General features: G+C 43.3%; 3 protein-coding genes across 4 annotated transcripts; 1 reads left to right on the plus strand and 2 right to left on the minus strand.

Annotated features, from left to right (window-relative positions):
• Positions 1-8,954: 8,954 nt before the first annotated feature.
• Positions 8,955-9,526, minus strand: TRIAP1 (TP53 regulated inhibitor of apoptosis 1). The gene is made up of 2 exons (XM_056530224.1): positions 9,380-9,526; positions 8,955-9,295 (listed from the first exon to the last, which is right to left on the minus strand). The coding sequence occupies exons 1-2, from the start codon at positions 9,524-9,526 to the stop codon at positions 9,206-9,208; spliced, it is 237 nt and encodes a 78-aa protein (XP_056386199.1). The 3' UTR covers positions 8,955-9,205.
• A 190-nt stretch (positions 9,527-9,716) lies between these two features.
• GATC (glutamyl-tRNA amidotransferase subunit C) lies at positions 9,717-16,998 on the plus strand. 2 transcript variants are annotated; one of them, XM_056530195.1, is made up of 5 exons: positions 9,717-9,800; positions 9,895-9,942; positions 16,387-16,556; positions 16,639-16,742; positions 16,817-16,998. In XM_056530195.1, exons 1-5 carry the CDS (start codon positions 9,738-9,740, stop codon positions 16,870-16,872), a joined length of 441 nt encoding a protein of 146 aa, XP_056386170.1. In that variant the 5' UTR covers positions 9,717-9,737; the 3' UTR covers positions 16,873-16,998. The 2 variants fall into 2 exon arrangements, with proteins under 2 accessions (XP_056386170.1, XP_056386160.1); XM_056530185.1 differs by having other exon boundaries at positions 9,729-9,812.
• Positions 16,907-26,927, minus strand: SRSF9 (serine and arginine rich splicing factor 9). Its single transcript, XM_056530170.1, has 4 exons — positions 26,666-26,927; positions 26,329-26,495; positions 17,603-17,775; positions 16,907-17,518 (listed from the first exon to the last, which is right to left on the minus strand). Exons 1-4 carry the CDS (start codon positions 26,860-26,862, stop codon positions 17,381-17,383), a joined length of 675 nt encoding a protein of 224 aa, XP_056386145.1. The 5' UTR covers positions 26,863-26,927; the 3' UTR covers positions 16,907-17,380.
• Between the last annotated feature and the right edge of the window lie 66 nt (positions 26,928-26,993).

The raw sequence follows: 26,993 nt of genomic DNA on the forward strand, positions 1-26,993 counted from the left end.
CTCTTTTGGACTTTAGCGATCCAAAAAACTGATGGATACCTTTTTTTTAAATAAAATTTCATAGGGTACCATTAAAAAAGATACAGTAGTTATGGAAAAAATTATTTAACGTAATTTATCTTTTATAACAATTTTATCCACAGATATCATTGTGTATGTTCCCTCAGTGCAGGAGTCACTTCTTATTTGTAAAAACTACAACTCCCAGCATACCTTGTTGCCTGACGCCTGGGACATGCAGTTACGGATGTGGGGCTGGTGAACTTTCATGCATTTAGCCCTGCTTCGGGAAAGCAGGGCCAGACAGACTTCCCCCTCTGATTTTATTACGGCTGCGCTCAGGGTGTATAGGGCACAGATCTTTGATCTTTGCTCATTTGGTTTAGCTTGCTCCAGGTTAGGCTCAATCAAATACAGATCCACGGCAGCCACGGGCTGAGAGGTAACCAATTAGCTGGGGGTAGCCGGGTATTGAGCGTGCACGAGTAAGGAGTTCCATACTCGTGCACGCTCCATACCTGGCGGCCCCCAGCTGATTGTTTAGCTCTCAGCCTGTGGCTGCCATGGATCTGTATTTGATTGAGCCTAACCTGGAGCAAGCTAAACCAAATGAGCACAGATCAAAGATCAATGGAGTTCAATAGAACTGCATTGATCTGTATAAGGAATCTAATTATTTGTTCCTTTAGGGGACCTTTAAGAAAGAATCAAGTGCTAAAAAAAAGTTTAATAAAAGCTTTAAACCACACATTAACCCCTTCCATATTAAAAGTTTACATCACCCCCTTTTCCATATAAAAAAACATGTAAACATAATAAAAATAAACGTATTTAGTATTGGAGTGTGCGTAATTGTCCGAACTATTAAAATATCATATCCCGTACGGTCAATGGCGTTAACGTAAAAAATAAAAACGCATGCGTATGTATGTTGTGATTTGCTTGTATGTGGTCACGCACTTGCTGCCCATCCAATCGCTATGTCTAAGGCGGGTTTTAGCATGTCCTTCGGTTCATTCATAAGATTTGTTCATTCATAATTGTGTGTGTGCGTGCACGTGTGTGCGTGTGTATTTTGCGCATGCGCGTTTCTGTGGATAAAATTTTTTCTTTTCCTTTCGGTTATGTCTGTTTGCAGGGGGTGGGAATGTAGATGGGCATCACCAGGCGTAATCCAAAGGGAAAAGGAGAGGAAAAGTAGCAGGGCGTAACAAAACAAAAAAAAGCCCCAAACCAGCAAAGCATGTGGCTTTGCTGGGATTAGTAGTTTTCAGCACAGCAAGAAAAAGGAAATAGAAGAAACAATAGGAAAACAAAGTGGGTGATAAAAAAACAGAAACAAAATGGGTAAGTCAAAATCAGAAAAACATGTTGACCACCGAAGTACCCCTTTAAAGGAAATCTGTCATCAGAATCACCCGCACTAAACCTGTTACACAGGCTTGTAGTGCGGGGGATCCTGATTAAAATGCTTCTTACCTGGTTAAAAATGGTTCAGCGGTTCTTCAGATATCTATATTTTTAGTTTTCTGTTATTCCCTGGCTTGGGACTCAGTGGGAGGTGTTATCATCTGGGACTCGGCCACACGTCATTCTAGCTGGGCGGAGCTGCCGCCTGGCTCATGAATACTCATGAGCTTATCCTCATGCGCGGTCCTCCCCACCAGACCTAGAAAAAGGAGTTAGACTACGAGGATAAGTTCATGAATATTCATGAGCCGGGCGGCAGCTCCGCCCAGCTAGAATGACGTGTGGCAGAGTCCCAGATGATAACACCTCCCACTGAGTCCCAAGCCAGGGAATAACAGAAAACTAAAAATATAGATATCTGAAGAACCGCTGAACCATTTCTAACCAGGTAAGAAGCGTTTTAATCAGGATCACCCGCACTACAAGCCTGTGTAACAGGTTTAGTGCGGGTGATTCTGATGACAGATTTCCTTTAAGGCTCACTATATCCCTTGTTGCGTTCCTTGAGGGTTGTAGTTTCCAAAAATGGTGTGGTATTTTTTTTGCTGTTCTGGCACCATAGGAGCTTCCTAAATTAGACATGCCCCCCCAAAAACCATTTCAGCAACATTCGCTCTCCAAAATCCTATTGTTGCTCCTTCCCTTCTGAGCCCTCTACTGTACCCACAGAGCACTTTACATCCACATATGAAGTATTTTCTTACCAGAGGGAAATAGGGTTACAAATTTTGCGGGACATTTTTACCTATTACCGCTTGGAAAAATGAACTAAAAATGGGTCTACAAGAAAATAAAGATTTTGAATTTTCTCCTCCACTTTGCTGCTATTCCTGTGAAACACTTAAAGGGTTAAAAAAAACCTCTGAATGTCATTTTGACTACTTTAACCCCTTAAGGACCGGGCATTTTTCGGTTTTTGCTCTTTCGTTTTTTCCTCCTTACCTTTAAAAAAATCATAACTCTAAATTTTGCACCTAAAAATCTGTATTATGGTTTATTTTTTGTGCCACCAATTCTACTTTGTAATGATATCAGTCATTTTACCCAAAAATCTACGGAGAAACGGGGGGAAAAAAATTTGTGCGACAAAATTTAAAAAAATACAGCCATTTTGTAAATTTTTGGGGGCTTCCGTTTCTACGTAGTACATTTTTCGGTAAAAACAACACCTTATTATTCTGTAGGTCCATACGGTTAAAATGATACCCTAGTTATGTAGGTTTGATTTGGTCGCACTTCAGAAAAAAATCATAACTACATGCAGGAAAATTTATACGTTTAAAAATGTCATCTTCTGACCCCTATAACTTTTATTTTTCCGTGTTCAGGACGCTATGAGGGCTCATTTTTTGCGCCGTGATCTGAAGTTTTTGTCGGTACCATTTTTGTATTGATCTGACTTTTTGATCGCTTTTTATTCTTTTCATGATATAAAAAGTGACCAAAAATACGCTATTTTGGACTTTGGAATTTTTTTACGCGTACGCCATTGACCATGCGGTTTAATTAGCGGTATATTTTTTTTAATTCGGACCTTTCTGCACTTGGCGATACTACATATGTTTATTTTTGTTTTTATTTACACAGTTTTTTTATTATTGGAAATGCTGGGTGATTCAAACTTTTATTAGGGGAAGGGATAATTCAAAGGGTTAATGATTTTTTTACACTTTCCTTTTGCATTATAGCTCCTAGGGGAGGCTATAACATTGCATTTACTGATCTTTAACTGTGTTCAATGCATCTCCATAGGGATGCATTGATCAGGGTTTTCAGCGATTGATTGCTCAAGCCTGGATCTCAGGCTTGAAGTATTCATTCGGCGATCGAACTGCAGGAAGGAAGGTAAGAAGACCTCCTCCTGTGCTACAGCTGTTCAGGATACCGCGATTTCACCGCGGCGATCCCGAACAGCTCCCTGAGCTAACCGGCACTTTTTACTTTCACTTTTAGCCGCGTGGCTCAGCTTTGAGCGCGCGGCTAAAGGGTTAATAGCACGCGGCACCGCGATCAGTGCCGCGCACTACTAGCGGCGGGTCCCGGCTTCACTATGACGCTGGGCCCGCCGTGATATGATGCAGGGTCACCGTGGGACCCCGCGTTATATCACGGGAGCGGGACCAAGGACGTACTCATACGTCCTTGGTCCTTAAGGGGTGCAGTTTACCATAAAGTAGAATGTCACGAAAAAGCAATCTCAGAATCAAATTCATAAGTTAACCCCTTAAGGACTGAGCCCTTTTTCACCTTAAGGACTGAGCCCTTTTTTGCACATTTGACCACTGTCACTTTAAACATTAATAACTCTGGAATGCTTTTAGTTATCATTCTGATTCCGAGATTATTTTTTCGTGACATATTCTACTTTAACTTAGTGGTAAAATTTTGTGGTAACTCATCCTTTCTTGGTGAAAAATCCCCAAATTTGATGAAAAAAATTAAAATTTTGCATTTTTCTAACTTTGAAGCTCTCTGCTTGTAAGGAAATGGATATTCAAAATAATTTTTTTTGGATCACATATACAATATGTCTACTTTATGTTTGCATCATAAAATTGATGAGTTTTTACTTTTGGAAGACACCAGAGAGCTTCAAAGTTCAGCAGCAATTTTCAACTCAATATTTTTCAGGGACCAGTTCAGTTTTGAAGTGGATTTGAAGGGTTTTCATATTAGAAATACCCCACAAATGACCCCATTATAAAAACTACACTCCCCCAAAGTATTCAAAATGACATTCAGTCAGCGTTTTAACCCTTTAGGTGTTTCACAGGAAAAGCAGCAAAGTGAAGGAGAAAATTAAAAATCTTCATTTTTACCCTCGCATGTTCTTGTAGACCCAATTTTTGAATTTTTGCAAGGGGTAAAAGGAGAAATTGTATTCTTATTTGTAGCCCAATTTCTCTCGACTTAGCACATACCTCATATGTCTATGTAAAGTGTTCGGCGGGCGCAGTAGAGGGCTCAGAAGGGAAGGAGCGACAAGGGGATTTTGGAGAGTACGTTTTTCAGAAATGGTTTTTGGGGGGCATGTTGCATTTAGGAAGCCCCTATGGTGCCAGAACAGCAAAAAAAAACACATGCCATACCATTTTGAAAACTATACCCCTTGAGGAACGTAACAAGGAATTAAGTGAGCCTTAATACCCCACAGGTGTTTCACGACTTTTGCATATGTAAAAAAAAAAAAAAAAATATTTCACTAAAATGTGTGTTTCCCCCCCAAATTTCACATTTTTGCAAGGGTTAATAGCAGAAAATACCCCCCAAAATTTGTAACCCCATCTATTGAGTATGGAGGTACCCCATAAGTTGACCTGAAGTGCACTACGGGCGAACTACAATGCTCAGAAGAGAAGGAGTCATATTTGGCTTTTTGAGAGCAAATTTTGCTCGGGGCATGTCGCATTTAGGGAGCCCCTATGGTGCCAGGACAGCAAGCAAAAAAAAAAAAAACACATGGCATACCATTTTGGAAACTAGACCTCTTGGGGAACGTAACAAGGGGTAAAGTGTACCTTAATACCCCACAGGGGTTTCACGACTTTTGCATATGTAAAAAAATATATATTTTTTTTACCTAAAATTCTTGGTTTCTCAAAAATTTTACATTTTTACAAAGGGTTAAAGCAGAAAATACCCCCCAAAATTTGAAGCCCACTTTCTCCTGATTCAGAAAACACCCCATATGGGGGTGAAAAGTGCTCTGCTGGCGCACTACAGGTCTAAGAAGAGAAGGAGTTACAAATTTTGCTCTGGGGGCATGCCGCATTTAGGAAGCCCCTATGGCATACCATTTTGGAAACTAGACCCCTCTGGGAACGTAACAGTGTTACAGTGAGTACTTACACCTCACAGGTTTTTTTGAACAGTGGGCCATAAAAGTGAAAAATTACATTTTTTTGCACTATATTGATAGTGTTACCCCAAATGTTTCATTTTCACATTGGGTAATAGGGCAAAAGGCCCCCAAAATTTGTAGAACAATTTTGTCTGAGAAAAAAATACCCCATATGTGGATGTAAATTACTCTGTGGACGCACTGCAATGCTCAGAATAGGAGGAGTGAAAATTTTGTTGAAATTGAAGTCGCATTTATAAAGCCCCCAACAGAAAAAAAAAAACACACATTAGAAACTACACCCCCCAATGAAGGTAACAAGGGGTACAGTGGGAAATAACACCTCACAGGTTTTTTGAAAAGTGGGCCATAAATTGAAAAATTTGATTTTTTTTTACAATAAAATGCTGGGGTTACCCAATTTTTAACATTTTCACAAGGGGTAATATGAGGAATTGGGTTACAAATTTTTGAGGGCTTTTCCCCTGACTATAAAAATACATCCACATATGGGGTAACGTGCTGGCCGGGCGCACAACAAGGCTCAGAAGTCATAGAGGTCACTTTGTATTTGTGGCCTATGGCATATCAGTAGCTGACGGTTACATACATTCCGAGGAAAATACAAAAATGAAACACCCACATGTGACACCATTACAGAAAGTACCCACCCTGAGGAATGGGTATAGGGGTAAAGAGGACATTTTGAACGCACGGTTGTTTCCTAAATTAATTTTCCAGGAATGGATGAAGGGTAGCTTTTGAAAATTGCAATTTTCAACCTATACTCTGCTTCATCTTTCTGGGAACAACTAACATATGACTCCGAATTGTCGCCTGGAAATACGACAGAGCTCAGCGAGAACTCTTCGCATTTGAGGTGGATGTTTGTTACGGACCTAACAGTTACATACATTCAGAGGAAAATACAAGAAAGGAACACCCACATGTGAACCTATTACAAACAGTACACCCCCTAGGGAAGGTGTATAGGGTGAAGTGGAGATTTGGAACAGACAGGTGTTCCCTTCATTTATTTTCCAGGAATGGATGAAGTGTACTATGGGGGGAAGAAAATTGCTATTTTAGTACTGATATGCCAATTATTTTCCCAGAATGATGACCCAGAGTACAGCCAAAAGTAAAAATGATGCCCGCCCCAAACCCTATACTCTGAATCATCATTCTGGCAAGGGGATGTGTGGGGCCGTCCCTATTCTGTTACCTCAAATCCGCAACCCCCTCAGGTGGGGAGAGAGAGCGTTGCGCATCTGAGGCAACTGCAAACCTCCAATGCTGTTGACTCTGTTTCCCATGACCCATTTTTTAGGGGGAAGAAATAAAAAAAGATATTGGGGGTATTGGGAAAAAGAAGTTTTTTTTGGGGGGGGGGGGGGTTGGTATAAAATTTGGAAGACAATGTACTCTGGACTGGTACATTGGAGTCGAATTTTGGGGAATGAAAATTAGGGCAAAGGATGGAAAATTTAGTACTCCATGGAAGTGTGATACTCCCTGAAGTAGCCTATGCAGAGGCCCGGATGAACGGGGCAAGTGTCGCATTGAGTGGTGGTGTCCTTCCGAATCCCCCTCTTGCGACACACTCTGCATTTCTTCTGAGATCGTCCCTTCTTTCCAGTGTGGGGGATCACACCTGGAAAGTGTTGGCCAGGGACGATCCGGGCGCCCACAATTCCAGAGGTGCTCTGACCCGCTCTTTGGCGGTCACCATAGATGAGGGCCTTTAGAACTTCCTCTTGGAAATAGCCGATAACTTATACCAGAATAACGGTATAAGTTATCGGCATGAAAGGCCACAGATTATCGGCCCTAAAAAAATCGATATCGATCGATCCCTAATATACACACACGTAGGATTTTCAAATTTTTTAACCAACAGGCTGCCTACTTTGTGTAATGATGCGATATAGGTGGGTCAGCACATCCGTTTGAGGTGGTGCACGAGGATGAGTAGATATAGTAATGAATAGTGATGAGCAACATTGGCCATATTCATCCTATATTCGCAAATTCGTTATATTCGCATATTCGAGGAAGAAAACAGTGAGGGGGTGGGCAACTTTACTATTGGTTGCTAGGGATGTTGTTAACCTGACAAGTGTATTTGCATCATTCTAATTGGCCCACAAGTGAAAAGAAGGAATATGCGGAAAAACGAATATTCACACCCAACACTAGTAATGAAAAGAGATTCCCAGCACTCCCAATGCTTCTAGCTTACATGGTAGTTTATTGTAGATCCTTCTGAAACAGGACGCGTTTTAGCCCTCAATCTTCCTTGGCTGTCAGCAGAGGAAGGCTGAGGGCAGAAATAAGTCCTGTTCCAGAAGGATCTACAATAAACTACCATGTAAGCTTGAAGCATTGGGAGTGCTGGGAATCTCTTTTCATTACTTAGTGTAATGGACACCCACGGTGTAGCTTGCAGAGAATATATATATATATATATATATATATATATATCCCAATGGGAGAGGTTTATCAAAACCTGTACAGAGGAAAAATTGCTGAGTTGCCCATAGCAACCAATCAGCTCGCTTCTTTCATTTTTGAAAAGGCCTCTGAAAAATGAAAGAAGTGATCTGATTGGTTGCTATGGGCAACTTTTCCTCTGGACAGGTTTTGATAAATCTCCCCCTATGTGTGTATGTTCCAGCATCACGTCCAAACGGCTAAAGATATTGACATGAAACTTGGCACATATGTTACTTATATGTCCACAACAAACATAGGATAGGTGATTTAACCCTTACTCACCCCCATTTGCCAGGGGCGGGGTTCATGTTTAAAGTCCCATACAAATCTATGGGAAATATAACTTCCAAACGGCTGGAGATATTTCCATAATACTTGGTCACATGTTACTTATATGTACACTTAAAATATAGGATAGTTAATTTAACCCTTAAAGGAGTACTCTGGTGCAGAGTATTCCTGCTCCATCCTGCCCGGGCTGCAAACTAAATGAAAATGAACCATCTCTCACCTTCCTGGGTTCCTGTGGAGCGCCACTACAGCTGATCTGTCCTCCGGTCCATCCTCTTCATACTTCCGTGTGTAACTAAGCGTCACATGGCGCTCAGCCTATCACCAGCCGCCGTAATGTTCTGCCTCGGCCCATAATAGGCTGAGCGCCATGTGACGCTTTGTTACACCCAGAAGTATGAAGAGGATGGAGCGGAGGACCGATCAGCTGTAGTGGTGCTCCACGGGAACCCAGGAATGTGAGTGATGGTTCATTTTCATTTATTTTGCAGCCCGGGCAGAACAGAGTAGGAATACTCTGCACCAGAGTACTACTTTAACTACCCCCATTTGTGAGGGTCGGGGTTTTTGTTTAAAGTCCTATGCAAATCAATGGGAAATGAATGTTCCCACATAACTTCCGTACAGCTGGAGATATTTCAATACCTGGTACATATATTACGGGTCAGGATAGGAGGACGGGATATGAAGTCAAAAGCTTCCTCCTTTGTTTATTTTCGTCCCCAACCAGGATTAGGAAGGAAAAACCGGGCAACGCCGGGTACTCAGCTAATATATTACAGTATATATATTTATTATAATGGCCCCCCAAAATATAAAGGCTAATGTCACACTGCCCTCTGAATTCAGACATAACCAGATAGAAGCCATTTATTTCTCTATACAGGAAAGCATACAAAACTCCATCACCCCCAGAAATAAAGAGCGGTCACCATGGAGACAGTGGCCATCCTGACAAAGGGCAGCCTACCCTGAGGGCATGAGGAGATGAAGGGGCACAGCCAGTCCTCATGTGTGTCCCGGGCACAGGGCAGTCCTATACCCATGTCTTACACGTCCGTCCATACCAGGAGCAGTAGTGAGAGGTCGGGGCCGCTAGCAGGGCCGTCACGAGCCGTCGTTAGATTGCGGTTTGTCTTTGTTCGGTCCCATGAACTCTATTCCGTCTACCGGGATCTCCTTGTCCTTGATCGCTTTCTGCAGAGCCAAGAGGGGAGTTAGATACGACACGACAACCAGCAGCAGCCGCCATGACAGCCGGCGCCCCACTCCCTCCCTCACCTGAACACAGTGCCTGTACCGCTGGAACAGCTCGTTACACGGGTCCCCGCTGCCTTCCCCTTTAAGAAACTTCTCCGCGAACCACCGGTTGAAGCACTGGTCATACTCACGCTTCATGTCAGTGCATTCCTCCCCCACACTATTCATAGTGCCGGTAAAGAACCTACTACTGTACTAAACAAGTGCAACTTCAACTAGGTCAGGGCGCTGTAGACGCCATCTCATTGCAGGGAACGGCGGAGAATGCTATTAGAGAGGCGCCCTCAGTAAAGATGGCCGCCGCGCTGCTCAAGGTCACGTTGATGGCGTAATGGTGGTCGCAATGTTCTGACGTCGTGCTCCTAAACACTCTAACAGGATGTGGGGGAGAATGGTAGCTAGCCGGTGCTGGCGGATGGTGGAGTGCAGGCGGCTGTTGTCGGTACGGAGTAAGGTAAAGCTTCCCCCGGGATAAATATGGCAATACTAGGAGGGGAGAAGTAGCTTGTGGTAACTGTATTACCTTTGCCTTTCAGGTACCGCAGAGTCCGACCTGGAGCATAGAACCAGACACAGGAACACAGGTGATTGCACCACATCATAAACCAGACCAGTGGTCTCCAACTGTTGCAAAACTACAATTCCCAGCATGCCCGGACAGCCAACGGCTGTCCGGGCATGCTGGGAATTGTAGTTTTGCAACAACCGGAGGTCCACAGTTTGGAGACCACTGAACTAGACAATATAAGCGGATTTAGTGATAGGATTTGGCCATATCACAATGGAGGTTTCAGTGTTATGCGTCATTTTTTATAAGATAAGGTTGTGTTCACACATTGCGGTACTGCTGCAGCTTTACTTGGGTTATGTCGCCACAGCGGTTTTGTAAAGCGTGGCCAGACTGCTAGGCAACACGTTGCACAAAGTGTGAACGCAACCCAAAGGGCACCTGTAGTGCTTAGTGCACGTGTTGCAGATTTTGCCTAAAATTTCCACGAAGATATGTCAGCACGCTGCGCTATTTATTCAGTAAAACCCTGGACGCCATGACAGTAACCTAACATATCTCATTAAAGACAATGGTGGCTGTCTCATGGCGTATCTGGCACTGCCGTTTTTTTTGTCATAGGGGGTAGGAGGAGAAAAGGGATGTGGACAAGGCCTAACTGTTGCAGAGAAGAAACCAGCGCCACTCTCGTCTTCAGGTTGTGTGTAGTAATGTAGCTTGGCTCTATTCATTTCAATGGAAGTGAGCTGCAATACCACACACAAACTTAGGACAAGAGTGGTGCTGTTTCTGGAAGAAAGCAGCTGTGTTTTTCTAATCTTGGGTATGCATGATCGTTTATTGTGAAGACAGTGCCTTGCATAAGTATTCACCCCCCTGGACTTTTCTACATTTTTGTCATGGTATAAGGACAGATTAAATTTTTTTTTCATTTTACGCAATGGATCAACACAAAATAGTCCATTTGGAAATGGGGATTTCAACATAAATAAATAAAAACCTGATAAGTGTTGAGTGCATATGTACTCGCCCCTTTTACTGTAAAACCCCTAACAAAGATCTGGTGCGACCAATTGCCTTTGCAATTCACATTAGTAAATGGGGTCCGCCTGTCTGCAATTTAATCCCACTACAAACACAACTACTCTGCTTAGGGTAAGAACACACTACGTTTCTGCCACTATTATTCGTATCCGTTTGCATCCTGCCGAAAACGGGATGCTGACATATACTGTTAAAGGGAGCAGTGGACCCCATTCACTTTTATGGCTGAAAGGAGTCAACTAGTGAGTCCTTTTGGGTCATACGCACTATTTCAAAAGTGTTACAGTCCATTTAAAATAACTAGGGATGACTCCATTCGGCCATTGAAGCGAATGAGGTCTGCTGCTCCTGTTTTTGGCGGGGTACCAAAGGGGCAGAAATATAGTGTGTCGGTACCCTTGCTAAGCAAGCAGCAGCATGAAGACCAAGGAGCTCACAGAACAGGCCAGGGATAAAGTTTTGCAAAAGTACAAAGCTGGGTTTGGTTATTTAAAAAAAAATCTTAAGCTTTGAAGATCCCAGGGAGCACCATAAAGTCCATTACTACAAAATGGAAAGAATATGGCGCAACAGCAAACCTACCAAGACAAGGCCGTCCATCCAAACTGACAAGGAGAAAATGATTAAAGGGGTACTCCGGCGCTTAGACATCTTATCCCCTATATATCTGTCACGCCCCCTCCCATAGCCTTGCATTGAGGGGCGGAGGCGTGACGTCACACGCCGCCTGCCCCATGGTCGCCGGTAATCGACCCGGAGTAAACACGCTACGGGGACTGATTTTAACTGGGATGCTGTGTGCAAGATCATTTGGATAGGGGATAAGATGTCTAAGTGCCGGAGTACCCCTTTAAGAGAAGCAACAGTGAGGCCCATCACAGCTCAGCTTTCATACCTGATCTAGCTCTGCTAAAATAAATGCTGAGCTGTAATTGGTTGCTGTGGGCAAAACCAGACTCCCCACTATCCCTACAGTGAAACATGGCAGTGGTAGCAGCAACATGATATGGGGATGCTTCTCTTCCGCAGCTACAGGAAAACTGGTCAGCGTTGATAGAAAAATGGATGAAACCAAATCCAGGGCAATCCTTTAAGGGGTATTCCAGGCAAAACCTTTTTTTATATATATATATCAACTGGCTCCGGAAAGTTAAACAGATTTGTAAATTACTTCTATTAAAAAATCTTAATCCTTCCAATAGTTATTAGCTTCTGAAGTTTTCTGTCTAACTGCTCAATGATGATGTCACGTCCCGGGAGCTGTGCATGATGGGAGAATATCCCCATAGGAACTGCACAGCTTCCGGGACGTGAGTCATCAGAAAGCAGTTAGACAGAAAATAACAACTCAACTTCAGAAGCTAATAAGTATTGGAAGGATTAAGATTTTTTAATAGAAGTAATTTACAAATCTGTTTTAACTTTCCAGAGCCAGTTGATATATAAAAAAAAGTTTTGGCCTGGAATACCCCTTTAAAGAAAATCTGATTTGGTCTGCAAAATGCTTGATTTGGATGGAAGTTCATCTTTCCACAGGGAAATGGCCCTAATGTATCAAAATGTGGGAATAAAAAACTGGACGGCTATTGCCCACAATAACCAATCACAGCTCTGCTTTTACTTTACCAGAGCTCCTTAAAAATACCTGTCACCAAATAAAATGTTCTAAACTAACTCAGGCTATGTTCCCTAACTGGAATAAAAAAAAATGTCCGTGCAGCTCACAATTAATTAGCCAAGATATATGATTAGACACCTACACCTTAGGTGTTGAGTGGACATGTAAAAAAAAAATAAAAAAATAAAATATATATATATATATATATATATATATATATATATATATATATATATATATATATATATATATATATATATAAGAAATAACCATAAACCTCAAGCCAATATCAGATATACCGATACATGATGAACTGTGCTTCCAATGTATGATGAAAAGGTAATATTAAAATACATATAATATTAAAATGATGATAGTATGCCGCCTTTCACAGGGCCCTTGTGAGGAGGTAAGTATATGCAACAGAATATTAATAAATTGATATTAAAATCATACCAGTCAGTGCAGAAGTTATTGTATGACTCCTTAGTCTGGCTTCATTAATTCAGAATATCAATAATCCAAAAGTAGCATGAGCATATACACCCGAGTCCATGAATTAGACCCCATAGAAATGGTTTTATATTTACCAGCCAACACTGTAGATTAGGGATCGAACGATATTGATTTTTTTAGAGCCAATACCGATAACCTGTGAACTTTCAGGCCGATAACTTATACCAATATTCCGTGCATTATATTTCCCCCCCCCCCCCCTCAAATATCCTTGGTAAAGTGTGTGTGTGCGTGCGTGCGTGCGTGCGTGCCCTGATAAACTGTTTCTGGCCCTGCAGGAGCCACTGCAGATCAATGATTTAAAGTGGGTGCTTTAAATCAATGAACTTCAGCAGCTTTTGTGGGGCCATAGACCGCCGCTGCTGCCCGATTCTCTCCCCTGCCTGTCCTGGGGTCATGAGTCCAACCACCACCGCTGCCCCCATTGCCTCCCCCATCCCCGGTTTTATAATTACCTGTTCCTGGGCTCCGCGCTGCTTCTGGCTCCGGTGGCGTCCTGAGCTTTCACTGTGCGCCAGGCCACTGACTGTGACGTCGCGTTGAGGACATTGCACAGCAATAGCGCAGGATGCCGCAGGATCCAGAAGTAGCGCAGACCCTGGGAACAGGTAATTATAAAACCAGGGATGGGGGAGGCAATGGGGCGGTGGCGGTTTCTGGCCAGAGGATAGGCAGGGGGAGGCAATCGGGCAGCAGCGGTGGTTGGACTCAGGACAGGCAGGGGGAGAGAACCGGGCGGCGGTCTCTGGCCCCACAAAAGCTGCTGCAGTTCATTGATTTAAAGCGCCCGCCTTATCGGCAAGATAATTGCCAATAACTTAGAAAATAGATATTGGCCAAACCGATAATCGGTCGATACCTACTGTAGTTATACAACCAAGTTGTATAACTAGTGGTAAATATAAAACCATTTCTATGGGTGTCTAATTCATGGACTCGGGGCCCATGCTACTTTCGGACTGTGAGAATAAAATAATGTAATAAAAAAATACAAATAATCGTAAAAAAAAAAGTCAAATTGTGAATTTTTGGTCACTTCATACACTATTAAAAAAAAAAGCGATCAAGAAGTCCCATGAAAATGGTACTGATAAAAACTACAGATCATGGCGCAAAAAATTAACCCTCAGTCTTGTTTGCGGAAAATTAAAGTTATAGGTGTCAGGAGATGACCATTCTAAACATCTAATTTTGGTGCATGTAGTTATAACTTTAAATAGTAAAATAAAACCTACATAAATTGTATATCCTTGTAACATTATGGACCTACAGAAGATAAGGTGTCAATTTTACCAAAAAAAAGTGCACTGCGTAGAAACAGAAGTCCTCAAAAGTTACAAAATGGACAGAGATGTCAGCAGAGAGCTCTGTTTCAAACGGAAAGGAATTTCCACTAGCTAAGTACAGGAAGGATTGATTTTTTACATTGAAAACTTACAAATCTGTTTAAACTTTCTGGCACCAGTTGATTTAAAAAAAAAAAAATTTTTCATCGGAGTATCCCTTTAAGTTTAGAGAAAACAACTTAGGTAGGCAGTATAGTTCCCAAACAGCCTTCAGCCATATACAGTGTCTGGCTGGAGGCTGTATGTCTGTGTACTGCCCCACTTCAGTGCTCAGACCACCGCTCCTCCGGTCAGGGGTCATGACCTACTGCTATGGCCTATAGGCCATAGCAGTAGGTCCCGAGACCGGAGGCACGGTAGTCGGAGCACCGAAGCTGAAGTGTAGCTGGTAACTTACCATGCCAGCTAGCACGTTGTCGTCCTCCTCGATGCTCCGCTCCTCTGTTCCTATGCGTGCATGCACGGGTCATCAGTGACGTCCCTGCCTGCGCTACCTCCCGGCGGCCCCTGCGTTTTTAAAGTTAACGCCTGGCTGCAGAAAGGTAACTGGGACACCCTTGTGTCCCAAAAAGATCTTTCGGGACACAGGGATGTCCCGATTTGCCCCGCCTGGCGAACTATGGCCGTGGCCCATAGAGGGGGGCTCAGCCTGGCATGCATGCCATAGGTTCACCATCACTGCCATAGGGGGTCGTACATCAGCTTCTGCCAAACTGCCGGGGGCCCCAGCGCTTATACCCCCATAAATACTTATGCATCCATCAGAAACGTATTGTTCGTGTAACAGTAAAAAGATATTTAGCATTTTCAAAGTTGGTTTGTCGATGTTAAAGGAGATATCCAGTGGTGAACAACTTATCCCCTATCCTAAGGATAGGGGGATAAGTTGCAGGGGGGGGGGTCCGACCGCTGGGGCCCCCCACCACAATCTCCTGTACGGGGCCCCGACAGCCCGCGGGAAGGGGGCGTGTTGACCCCCGCATGAAGCAGCGGACGACGCCCCCTCAATACAACTATGGCAGAGCTGGAGCGCTGCCTTCGGCAATCTCCGGCTCTGCCATAGCGATGTATTGAGGGGGCGTGTTGGCCGCCGCTTCGTGCGGAGGTCGACACCCGCTATCTGGCCGGAGAGCCTGGCCCCTGTACAGAGAGATCGCAGGGGGCCCCAGCGGTCGGACCCCCTGCGATCTCAAACTTATCCCCTATCCTTAGGATAGGGGATACATTTTTCACCACTGGACTACCCCTTTGTCTTTTTGAAATAGTTTTAAAATGGGAAAAAAGTAGAGATGATCGAAGTTAGAGTAATTCGATTCGTCACAAGCTTCTCAGCTCGGCAGTTGCTGAATTTAGCCTGCAAAAATTAGTTCAGCTTTCAGGTGCTCCGGTCGGCTGGAAGGACCTAAGAGAGTCTCCAGCCCACCGGAGCACCTGAAAGCTGAACTAATTTTTGCAGGCTAAAGTCAGCAACTGCCGAGATGAGAAGTTTGTGACGAACTGAATCACTAACTTTGCTCATCCCTAGAAAAAAGGCCAAGAGGGTGAATACTTATGCAAGGCACGCCAGTACTGCTCATACTGTATAGAAACATAACCACTATTGTGGCCACCAAATCTGCCAACATTAGGAATATTAATCATTGGTGAGGATAACATTCTTTAATTGGCCTCAACATATCCCACCACCTGTTTGGTTAGTGTAATATGTCTGATACTTGTCTTTGTTTGTACCCCATAATTGTAAGCGCTGCGGAATCAGTAGGCGCTATATAAAATTATTATTAAGTGATTAACAGATAATTGTAAAGTGCTATTTGAGAATCATTTACCCAAAAAGGAAATGTTCAAGATCTTTCACGGTCCTGCCTAACAGCAACATACACAAGACCATCTTATCTCCTTTCTGTGTGTATAACCTACACTAGTTTTGTATAATATCCTTATACCACAGATTTTCAATTTGACCTATAGTGCCATTAAAATGTATTCTTTTTAGTATGTTCACATACCTCCAGAGGTTATTGATCACCTAGAACGTCTGGCATTAGTTGACTTTCGGAACCAAGAGGGCGTAGAGCGCTTGGAGAGAGCAATTCAGTTTGCCAATCAACTACAAAAGGTTAACACAGAAGGTGTCGAACCATTGTCATCAGTGTTGGAGGACAGGTATGGTTCTCATAACGTACCCCTGCCTGCCATAAGGTTCATGGTAAACTTGGTAATGGGGATTCTCCCTCTTCTGCTGTAGGGCACTTTACTTGAGAGATGACACAATCACAGCTGGAAACTGTACAGAACATTTGCTAGAGAATGCAAAGACTGTTGTTGAAGAATATTTTGTAGCACCTCCAGGTATAGTTTATAAATTTTACTTTCAGATATTTATGTGGTTCTGTATACGCTAATAAAACTAAATATACCAACAGGAAACATTCCTTTGCCAACACAGAAGGACAATATATACGCCTCTTCTATCAATTAGGACCTGTATCTGGTGTGAAAACAAAGAATGCAGCACTAGGAAATCTCACTGTTTTATTAGGACAGCTACAGATGTTTATTTAACTGAAACACTTCCATAATAAAAAGGAAACACATACAAACTTCATTGGGGATTAAAAGTTATTTCAAATAATAATGTTCTAACAAATTTGTGGGAGTAGGTCTATATATAGAAGACAAACATGAACATTCCCTTATGTTTGTCTCGGCGCCACAGCATTCCACCTTATATCCCGTATACCTATCACTCACTGCACACTTAGTCAAACATCAGATTAGGCACAATACTGTCTTGCCTCCTTAAAAGATGACAAATTGAAAGAAACCATAAACATCTGATGAAAAGAGCACACTTCTAAAAATTAAAAAAAAAAATACGGGCAGAAAATAATGGTATAAAAGACAGTTGATGAAATCCATCAGTCGTGGAATGTAAGAGCAGATGGTCTTCAGAACTAAACTCTTAGAAAGTGTCCCTGCGTGGCAGCTCAGTATTGTCGGAAGGGGGAGGCATAACGGGGAGAACGACGACTTTGATAGGGAGAATCACGGCCTCTAGAGCGGGATCTGGATCGTGAATAGCTGGCATTTCTTTCTGCACAGACACGGATGTAAGAAGTTTCACCCTACAAAAAGATAAAAATAAATCATTCATGCATACTTTATCATGCAAGAATTTACAATGTAACCAATGGGAAAGAATATCTCACTTCATGAGAACGAAACTTTGTGTCATCCAGTTTCCTTAAAGCATACTCCATGTCTTCCTTACGAATAAACTCCACAATCCCCATTCCATCTTTGTGTACATCAGCATAACAGACATCTCCAGCTTCCCTCATATGATCCTTCAGATCCTGCCAGCTCCCCGATGGAGGAAGACCTGAAACATACAAAGTTGCATTGTAAAGACATGGCTTATGCTTGTAGAAAGGAAGGTAGGTTGAATAGGCAAGGGTTGTTACATCAAGATTACAACTTCTAACCTATCCACAGAATAGGTCATAAGAATGGGGGTTCCAAGTGTTCCTGTTTGAACAGCAGCTAAGTATGCATATGCTGTTCCATAGAGACTCTACAGGACTGCCAGATGGCGAACTGCTGCATTCAGCAGCTGTACTTTGTATTTCCAGCAGCCCTCTACTTTGGTTCCATTCAGGACTCCCATTTTGGTGTCCCAGAAGTCAGACCCCCCCCCCCCCCCCCACCAGACACAAGATAGGTAGTAAGTCAATCTTTGGGTAACCTTCATTGGTATCATGGCTCCCAACAATGAGAAGATGCCTGACCGCATTCACTGACCGCCGAGGTGTTCACATCATCTCTAAATATAAGTTAACAGTGGATAAGTAGAGGAATGGAGAGGGAGGCAAGTGTTTATGTATATATCTATATATTTTAAAAAAAAAAGTATTTTAAAAAGGTGCCCATTAAAGGCTGAGCTGAAACTCCCTTTCCTAATTAAAGTATTGATATGGTAATTTTTATATATATCGTGCATTTGTAGCTGTGCAATTCACTTTTTAGGGTGCAATAACATCACTATTTGTGCCTTTGTGGCACAGTTTTCTAAAGGTCCAATTCGGGTGCAATCGCATCCATTCACAGACCACATTCAATCCTATGACCCAAGCATAGTCTGCTAGGGTTGGGTAGCTGGCTCAGCTTTCGCGCTGACTGCCGGTAGCACATTCAAATACGCTGCGGATGTGGTGTGTGTGTGAGACTCTACCCTTAGTGGGTTTTTTTCTTAACCTATCAAATGCAAGACAAGATGTGGGGAGAAATAAAAAAAACTGCCCATTTGAACAGCCCAAGGGTGAATTCACTTTTTACATGTGGCTGCTCTATGGAGTTTAATGTAAAAATTGTATGCAACTGTATATGAAAACACATTAACGGACATCCCATACAAAACCACACAACACTAGATGTATCTGGGGGTGTACAATTTTTGATCTTGTACATTTATTTCCTGTGCACAAAACCGTGGTCTACTACAGTTTTGGGATCTCTCTGTTATAAAAACCATATATGGTTTTTATCATAGGGTGGTGTCAGTTTTTTGTTTACTGTTTAGGGAAACAAAAAAACTGATACGGCAAACCTATGCCATAAACCTGATGTGAATGTAGCCCTACACACTGCAGCTGTTCCAGCATAATTTCTATTAATAGACATAATGGCATTAGCTGTAACCTAATCTCTCGGTGAGAATCGCTGAAAACTAATTTTTACCAGTGAATTGAGAGGGATAAGTGAAGGAGGGAGAATACAGGTAAGAGGAGAAACACACTGAAGTTTAGTTGTATTTTTTAAGGGTACCTGTCAGATCCCACAAAATAAATAATTACTCAGTACCTAATCCAAACCATGTATATCTAATTATGCCGCTTTTCATTAGCTCAGTGTTAGAAATCCTCCCAGGTCGAACGGGGCGTGTCCCTCCCTTGTGGTGGTGGGAGGTGATTGGTGTGTCTGCTCACGCAGCCTTGTCCATGAGTCATCTCTTGTCCATGACTTCTGGACAAGCCTGATGCTGCTGCAGGACTGATTAGTGTCACAGTAGGTATGGGGACCTCTAGTGGTGTGATTTTTAGGAGCAGTTTTTAAAAAAAAATTAACAACAATGTTACAAATGGTCTAATTTTCATCAGTAACAAAGTTTTTGGATTTGACAGTGCCCATTTAAAGAAATTGGACTGTTAAACTTGAAACCAACCTTTACATTTTGTAACATGGACTGGAAAAATACAGGCTAGCCATGTATCTAAAACATGCAAGGGTCTTTTCTACACAAAACATCCCAATAAAAACACATACTGTGTCACTGTGTGCAGTAGAAGACTATAAAAAACTGACAATGTAAAAACGATATTATTGCTGAAAAGAACCAATATTCTCTAGCACTGTGACTTATTCAACTCCCACCTCCCTGTAACATTACATTGTGTTCGGAAATTAAACTTCTCTTTCTCAAATGTGGCACTCTTTCCTTTACAGTAATGTCTTGTGTTTTGGCAACCTCCAATGTGTAACCTCTACAGCAGTGACAGGGAAATCCATGGGGATCCCCCTCCTACCAACAAAGCCTATCAGACGTTAACACTTAGCAACAGAAAGCTTTACAGCAGGACTACTGTGGGTTATTTGCAGATAAATGATAGGCTATTCCTATGCAAGATCTTAGGATAAGGATGCCTGTGCTACCTTAGGTGGGAATGACAGGCATCAACCGCCATAATTTGATGGCAAAACACTATTTTCATAACCTCCTAATAAAAATTGGGGTGGGTGGGGATGAATGGTCTTATTACAGTACTTGTAATAGGTGTAAGGCTGCATTCACACCACATTTTTGCAATACAGTTCCTGTATAAGTTTTCAATGTGAAAACCGTATGGAACCGTATTGACAACCGTATGCGTTGACTCTCCATTGAAAACCGTATGCCAAAGGATGCATCCGGTTGCATCCATTTTGAATCCTGTACGGTTTTGCCCAGTTTTTTTTCCCATACCAAAAACTGTAGTCTACCTCGGTTTTTGGTTCAGGTGAAAAACTGTATTAAACCGTATACGTTTTTTTTTTTTTTTTTTTTAACATGGGAGTCAATGGAAACTGTACAGAACTGTATGTGCATACGTTTCCATCCGGTTTTTGACTTTGCAGTTTTTTTTCCTGGAATTTCAATCAAACAAGTGAAACTTTATTCAAAATGGAGTGAAGTTAAAAACGTATACTTTTTTTCTTAAAAAACGGATGCAACCGGACATAATTTTTCAAACCGTATATGTTTTTTAACTGTATACGGGTTGAAATTTGTACACGTTTTGTGGAATCAGTTTTTCATCAAAAACCTGATGCGGGAACTGTATTGCAAAAACGTGGTGTGAATGCACCCTAAGTGGTTGTTTAAAGGGCCTGTCCATAGACATGACTTTGTTTTGGTTTTCTTGATAAGAAAAAAATATATCACTCCCTCTTCCCTGATTCAGTCTATTGCATCTTATCCCTGCTTCCAAGAGGTGCCATGTCAGTAGGAGCTATCCGCTCAGCCAATCACTACGATAGCTAAACGGGCAGTTCCTCCATGGAATGCTTGACTTGGAAGCAGGGAGAACAGGTAGGTAAGCACCACCTCCCTCATTTTTACACCAGCCACAGCACCATTTTTCTATCTACAGACCCATAGGGCTTGTATGTGTACAACAAGCTGTACTTTGCAATGACACTTTTCATTTTAGCATTAGGAATTTATTTTTGAAATTGGAAAAGACTGATTACCATTTTTATTAGGGGATGGGCTTTTAAACATTGGGACTATAGAACTATAATATGCAATAATTCGAGTGCATGTACTGTTTAGTAGTGATCAATACAATTGGCCATTTGCTTGTACAGTTTGCCTAGGCTGAGACTACAAGTAGATGGAAGATCCTGCGGCACAGAGACCTACAGCCACCATTTTAGCCAGTCCAAACCCTTCCCCTGAGGGGGTCCAATGAGCAGCCCAATCCCACAGGCATCTCCATTTTCCTACTTTAGATGCAGTGATCGGCAAAGGGTTAATGGTTCTGGACAACAAATTCAGCTGATCAGGTCTGGCTAACTGCATTACAATGCTAATACACAGGACCCATTTAAATGAATTGGTGGCCAGACAATACACGGTCCTCCAGTTCAAGGGTAGCATTTTGTGTTACGTCTCCACGTAGTGAAGGGAGGACCTCAAATATAAACTAGTAGGGAATATTGAGAGTTATGGATAACTCAAAGAACCTAGAAGTATCCATTTAAAACGCATCTGTCACGTTGAAAACACTTGCCGCATATGTGGGGTCACAACGCCTCTCTTTGCCTTATGTCATGTCCTTTACTCTTCTTGATTGAAATTAAGGTCTTGCCTGCCCATAACGAATTAAGACAGCGCTGTCAGAGGCAGGGAGTGGGCTGTTACAATGCATGTGTAGAAGGTTCTGGATTAATCACGGGCCACTGTGTGCGCGGTGTAATACACAATGATGGTGCATGCTCTGGACAGCTACTCAGGTGACCTCTGCGTGTCAAGCTAAATGATGCAGAGGGGAGCTAGTCTGCATACCCAGTTGGGCTTTGCTTAAAAGGGGTACTCCCGTGGAAAAAAAAATTTTTAAATCAACTGGTGCCAGAAAGTTAAACAGATTTGTAAAATAAATCTTAATCCTTCCAGTACTTTTTAGGGGCTATATACTAAAGAAGAAATGCTTTCTTTGGGGGATTTCTCAGATGTCACGACCACAGTGCTCTCTGGTGTCCATTTTTGGAACTGTCCAGAGAAGGAGAAAATCCCCATAACAAACATATGCTGCTCTGGACAGTTCCTGAAATGGACAGCAGAGTTCAGCAGAGAGCACTGTGGTCATGACATCCGAGAAATCCAAAAATAAAAGCATTTCCTCTGTAGTATACAGCCCATACAATGTATTGGAAGGATTAAGATTTTTTTAAAAGTAGTAATTTAGAAATCTGTTTAACCAGTTGATTAAAAAAAAAAAAAAAAAATACGTTTTACACGGGAGTACCCCTTTAAAACGCAACTGTCACCACCGTACAGGTAGGTCGGTGCAGTTACCATTGCATAGAGAAGAACGTGCAGTAAATGCGGGTGCTTTTACTCACATTCGCCATGGTCTGTAAAGGAAAATTCTTACTTTATTCTGATGCCGGGCCACAGCCGGATGGGCCGGCCGACTCCCGCAGCAGCACCCCCCCTCTCCACCTCCTCTCTGCTCTTAGCATGGAGCGCTGCGCGTCAATCATGCAGGATCAGCAACTGACAGTTGTGCTTTAAGAGGTGCTTGCAAGTTTCTTTATTATCCTTCCTGGTATATTTCACTGATTGTATTTTGGTTTTCTCTATTGTTTGTAGAGTTCTTGATTTGATTGGTTAACCCCTTGCTTTTCTAAATGGGGCTGCGGCACGGGAGGGTTATGAAGCAAGCTGAGCTCACATCATACCTGTACGGTCCCGGCCAAGCAGGACCCGTGGCTAATGCCGGACATCGCAGTTCAGGCAGATGTCCGGCATTAACTCAAATTTGATCGCCGCGTCTAAAGTGAAAGCTTCTCGGCAGCTCAGTCGGGAGTAAAAAACGTAATGTCCCGATGAGCTAGGACGCATCAGGAGGGTGCCTTACCTGCCTCCTGCGTGTCCGATTGGCGATTGATTGCTTCAAGCCTGAAATCCAGTCTTGATCAACCGCCCCTATGGGGGCAATAACATTGCAAAAAAAAAAAAAAAGGTACTAAAGATGATTTAACCCCTTCCCTAATAAGTTTGAATCACCCCCAAAAAATTCAAAAGTCCAAAATAGCATATTTTTGGTAACTTTTTATACCATATAAAAAAGCGATCAAAAAGTCTGAACAAAACAAAATGGTACCAATAAAAACTTCACATCACGGCACAAAAATGAGCCCTAATACCGCCGCGTACGTGAAAAAATAAAAAAGTTATAGGGGTCACAATAGGACAATTTTAAAGGTATAAATTTTCGTGCATGTAGTTATGATTTTTTCAGAACTACAAAATCAAACCTATATAAGTAGGGTATCATTTTAATCATATGGACCTACAGAAGATAAGGTGTCATTTTTACCGAAAAATGGACTGCATAGAAACGGAAGCCCCCAAAAGTTACAAAATGACGCACAAATTTTTTTCCGTTTCACTGTAGATTTTTGGGTAAAATGACTGTCATTACAAAGTAAAATTGGTAGCGCAAAAAATAAGCCATAATATGGATTATGATTTTTAAAAGGTATGGATGAAAAAAAAAAAGTGCAAAAATGGAAAAACGCTATGTCCTTAAGGGGTTAAAACTTTAAAGAAAAAAGGGGGAAACATAGCACCAAAGCATAGCAGACCCTGGACAAGTACCCTTGGGGTACTTTAGCATGGGCAGATTACCTGCAGAATTTTCGCATTGTATCTTCTGCGGAAAATCTGCAGCAGATTTTGCTACCATTGACTTCAATGGGTAAGCAGAAAATCTGCAATAGAGGCACATTTGCAGATTTTCCTTTGGAGCCATTGAAGTCAATGGTAGCAAAATCCACATTGGATTTTTTTGCAGCAAATGCTGTGGAAATTCTGCAGGTAATCCGCCCCTGTGAACGTACCCTAAAGTCAGGATTATATTTGTGAAGCCATGTGTGCAAATTAGCAAGTGTTTTGTACATGACAGATACACTTTAACACTGGGAGATGGACCTTTTTCCTTTCGAGCTGCTATTACACCAGAAACTGAAACAAGCTAAACTTAAAGGGATTCTCCACTTTGCATAACCCATGCTTTTTTGTTAAAGGGGTCCCCTGACAATAAGTGAACCAGTAAGTGCCCCCTACCCCCATTAGTACTCCCAGTGATCAGTCGTAGTCTGTAGGAAAACCTGCCACATAAGTGTTGAGTATCCTTGCAGTAAAGCTAGGTATTCCACATCGCCTATTCAAATTCATGAGCTCTATTAAAACAAGTCTGGGGAGAAATTCTCTTTGTTATCTATCACCACGATCCTTAATCAAACTGCCTAAGGGCTCATTCACACTATGGAATCTCCACCCGGAGATTTTGTCTTTAGCGTGCACTGGCAAAACTAGCCAGCACTAGAACCGCTTGGAAATGTGCCTTCTTAAAGGGGTATTCCGGGCAAAAACATATCCCCTATCGAAAGGATAGGGGATAAGATGTCTGATCGCGGGGGGCCCGCCGCGCGCCCCCCCCCCCCTGATCTTCCTGCAGCAGCCCGCATTCTATGCATAGCTGCATCTGCAGTTTCGGAAACCGCCGGGCTTCAGAGACGGGGATGTGACGTCACGCCCCCTCCATTCATTTCTATGGGAGGGGGCTAAACAGGTGCAACGCCCCCTCCCATATACATGAATGGAGGGGGCGTGGCGTCAGGTCCCCGTCTCGGAAGCCCGTCAGTTTCCGAAACTGCAGACGCAGCTACGCATAGAATGAGGGCTGCTGCAGGGAGATCACGGGGGTCCCAGCGGCGGCCCCCACCACCACCCCCCCTGTGCGCGATCAGACATCTTATCCCCTATCCTTTCGATAGGGGATAAGATGTTTTTGCCCGGAATACCCCTTTAATAAGCAACGCATTGCAGATCTGCTCAAAAGAGCAAATAAGTTTGTTCTTTTGGCAGAATCTGTGATCGGGAATTTGAAAACAACGGGAGGCTGCTGCGCTGTATTTTCCAAGTGGAAATTTTGAAGTTCCTGTCCATCTGATAGATCATATAAAAGTGCAGGTTACCAACAAAATAGTTAAACCCTCCCAGGATTTTGGCAGAGCGGGGGTTGGTTTGGGGTCAACATTACCTAGGCAGGAATGTTAACTTACAGTACTCAAAGCAGATTTCATGATGTAGTCCAATCTGTATAAGATTTAGTGTGACATTGTAGGTCTTAGGTGCCAAGAAATCTGCTGTGTGTACAGTATTTAGGAGGGAGGATTGCTTCCTCTTGATGGGGGAGGGGTCACTAAAAATGTACCTAGATTCTTAGTATTCTGCATCTGGCTGCATATTCTTTTGAATTTAGTCACAAGAGCTTTTTGGCAGTGTTTTAATGCCATTGCATGTACACCAGAAAAATGTACTAGATTCCAGCTTTAATTTTTCTGAGCTTTTTTTCTCAAAGTGAAAAAAATATATATATGTGTGTGTGTGTGTGTGTGTAAATACAAATGCGATTGGTTGCTATGGGCAACTGCACCACCCTTCCCCTTCACAAGGTTTGCTAAATTGTCCCCTCTTGCACCCAACAAGCAAGTGTCCACAGTGTAGTTTGCCAACAGCACCGCACCACAGTATAGAGCAGTGGTCTTCAACCTGCGGACCTCCAGATGTTGCAAAACTACAACTCCCAGCATGCCCGGACAGCCAACAGCTGTCCGGGCATGCTGAGAGTTGTAGTTTAACAACATCTGGAGGTCCACAGGTTGAAGACCACTGTTATAGAGGTCTTTATTCCATTGTGCGGTGTTTCGGCTGACCCATACTGCCTTGGTCACGCTATGTTGTTCACCTAGTGTTTCCTAACAAGCCCTCAGCTGTTGCAAAAAAAAAAAAAAAACTCCCAGCATGCCCAGACAACGGTTGGCTGTCCAGGAATGCTGAGAGTTGTAGATTAGCAACAGCTGGAGGCACACTGGGGTGGAAACACTGCTCTAAGGTGATCTCTTGCTGAAGTCCACTGTTCAGCTATTCCATTTCTAGCCCTGGGGTCCCCCAAGTAACAGCAGCCCTGGCTAGTGACCAGACCTTTCTCCTGGGGGTAACAATGCCCCCACAACACATGATCCCTCTACAGGCCTGGTACTAAACATGGCTGCCCCTCATACGACAATGACACACAGTAACAGAAGCCCAGCTGTGTGTTGTTACCTGAGACGAGGACTCTGTATTCAGATCGTCGGGAAGGGGGCCCGTTCCTCCCACGAGGTCCTCCGTAACCGCCCCCTGAGCCCCGGTTTGATCGGGGAAACTCCACGCGCAACCGACAAGAACCAAACTCGTATCCGTTGCGTCCGAACACGGCGTCCTCCGCATCCCTGAGAGAGAAGGAAACGAATGAGAGCCGCGCACACCCCCGCCCCCCCAAGAACAAAGCCCAGCTCGGGCCTAGCACCCGGAAGCCCCACGCCTCTGCCCGGAGCACGCGGTACGCGCTATGACACGGCGGGGAGAAACGACCAAGCGGGGACGAAGGGGCGCCACTCACCTTGGGTCCTGGAAGCTGATGAAGGCGAACGGTGCAGCGCCGCTCCCCCCGCGATTCTTCAGCTCGATGGTACGGATTCGCCCGTACCGATGAAAAAGCTCCTCCAGCTCCTTCTCCCGCACATCGGTCGGTAGATTACCCACGTAGATTCGTCCATCCCCGGAGCCCCGTGCGCTCTCCCGCTCCCAGCTAGACATCTTACCGCTTCCTGTGACCGGCCGCGCAGAGCACGGCGGGAGAGCACCGGAAGTACCTAGAAGCGGAAGTACCCGCGGGAGCGTGCCTTAAAGTGAACGTCGTAGCGGGCGCGCGCCGAACATAGATGGAG

The sequence above is a fragment of the Hyla sarda genome, chromosome 1 (genome assembly GCF_029499605.1).
Source record: "Hyla sarda isolate aHylSar1 chromosome 1, aHylSar1.hap1, whole genome shotgun sequence".
Classification (NCBI taxonomy): domain Eukaryota; kingdom Metazoa; phylum Chordata; class Amphibia; order Anura; family Hylidae; genus Hyla; species Hyla sarda.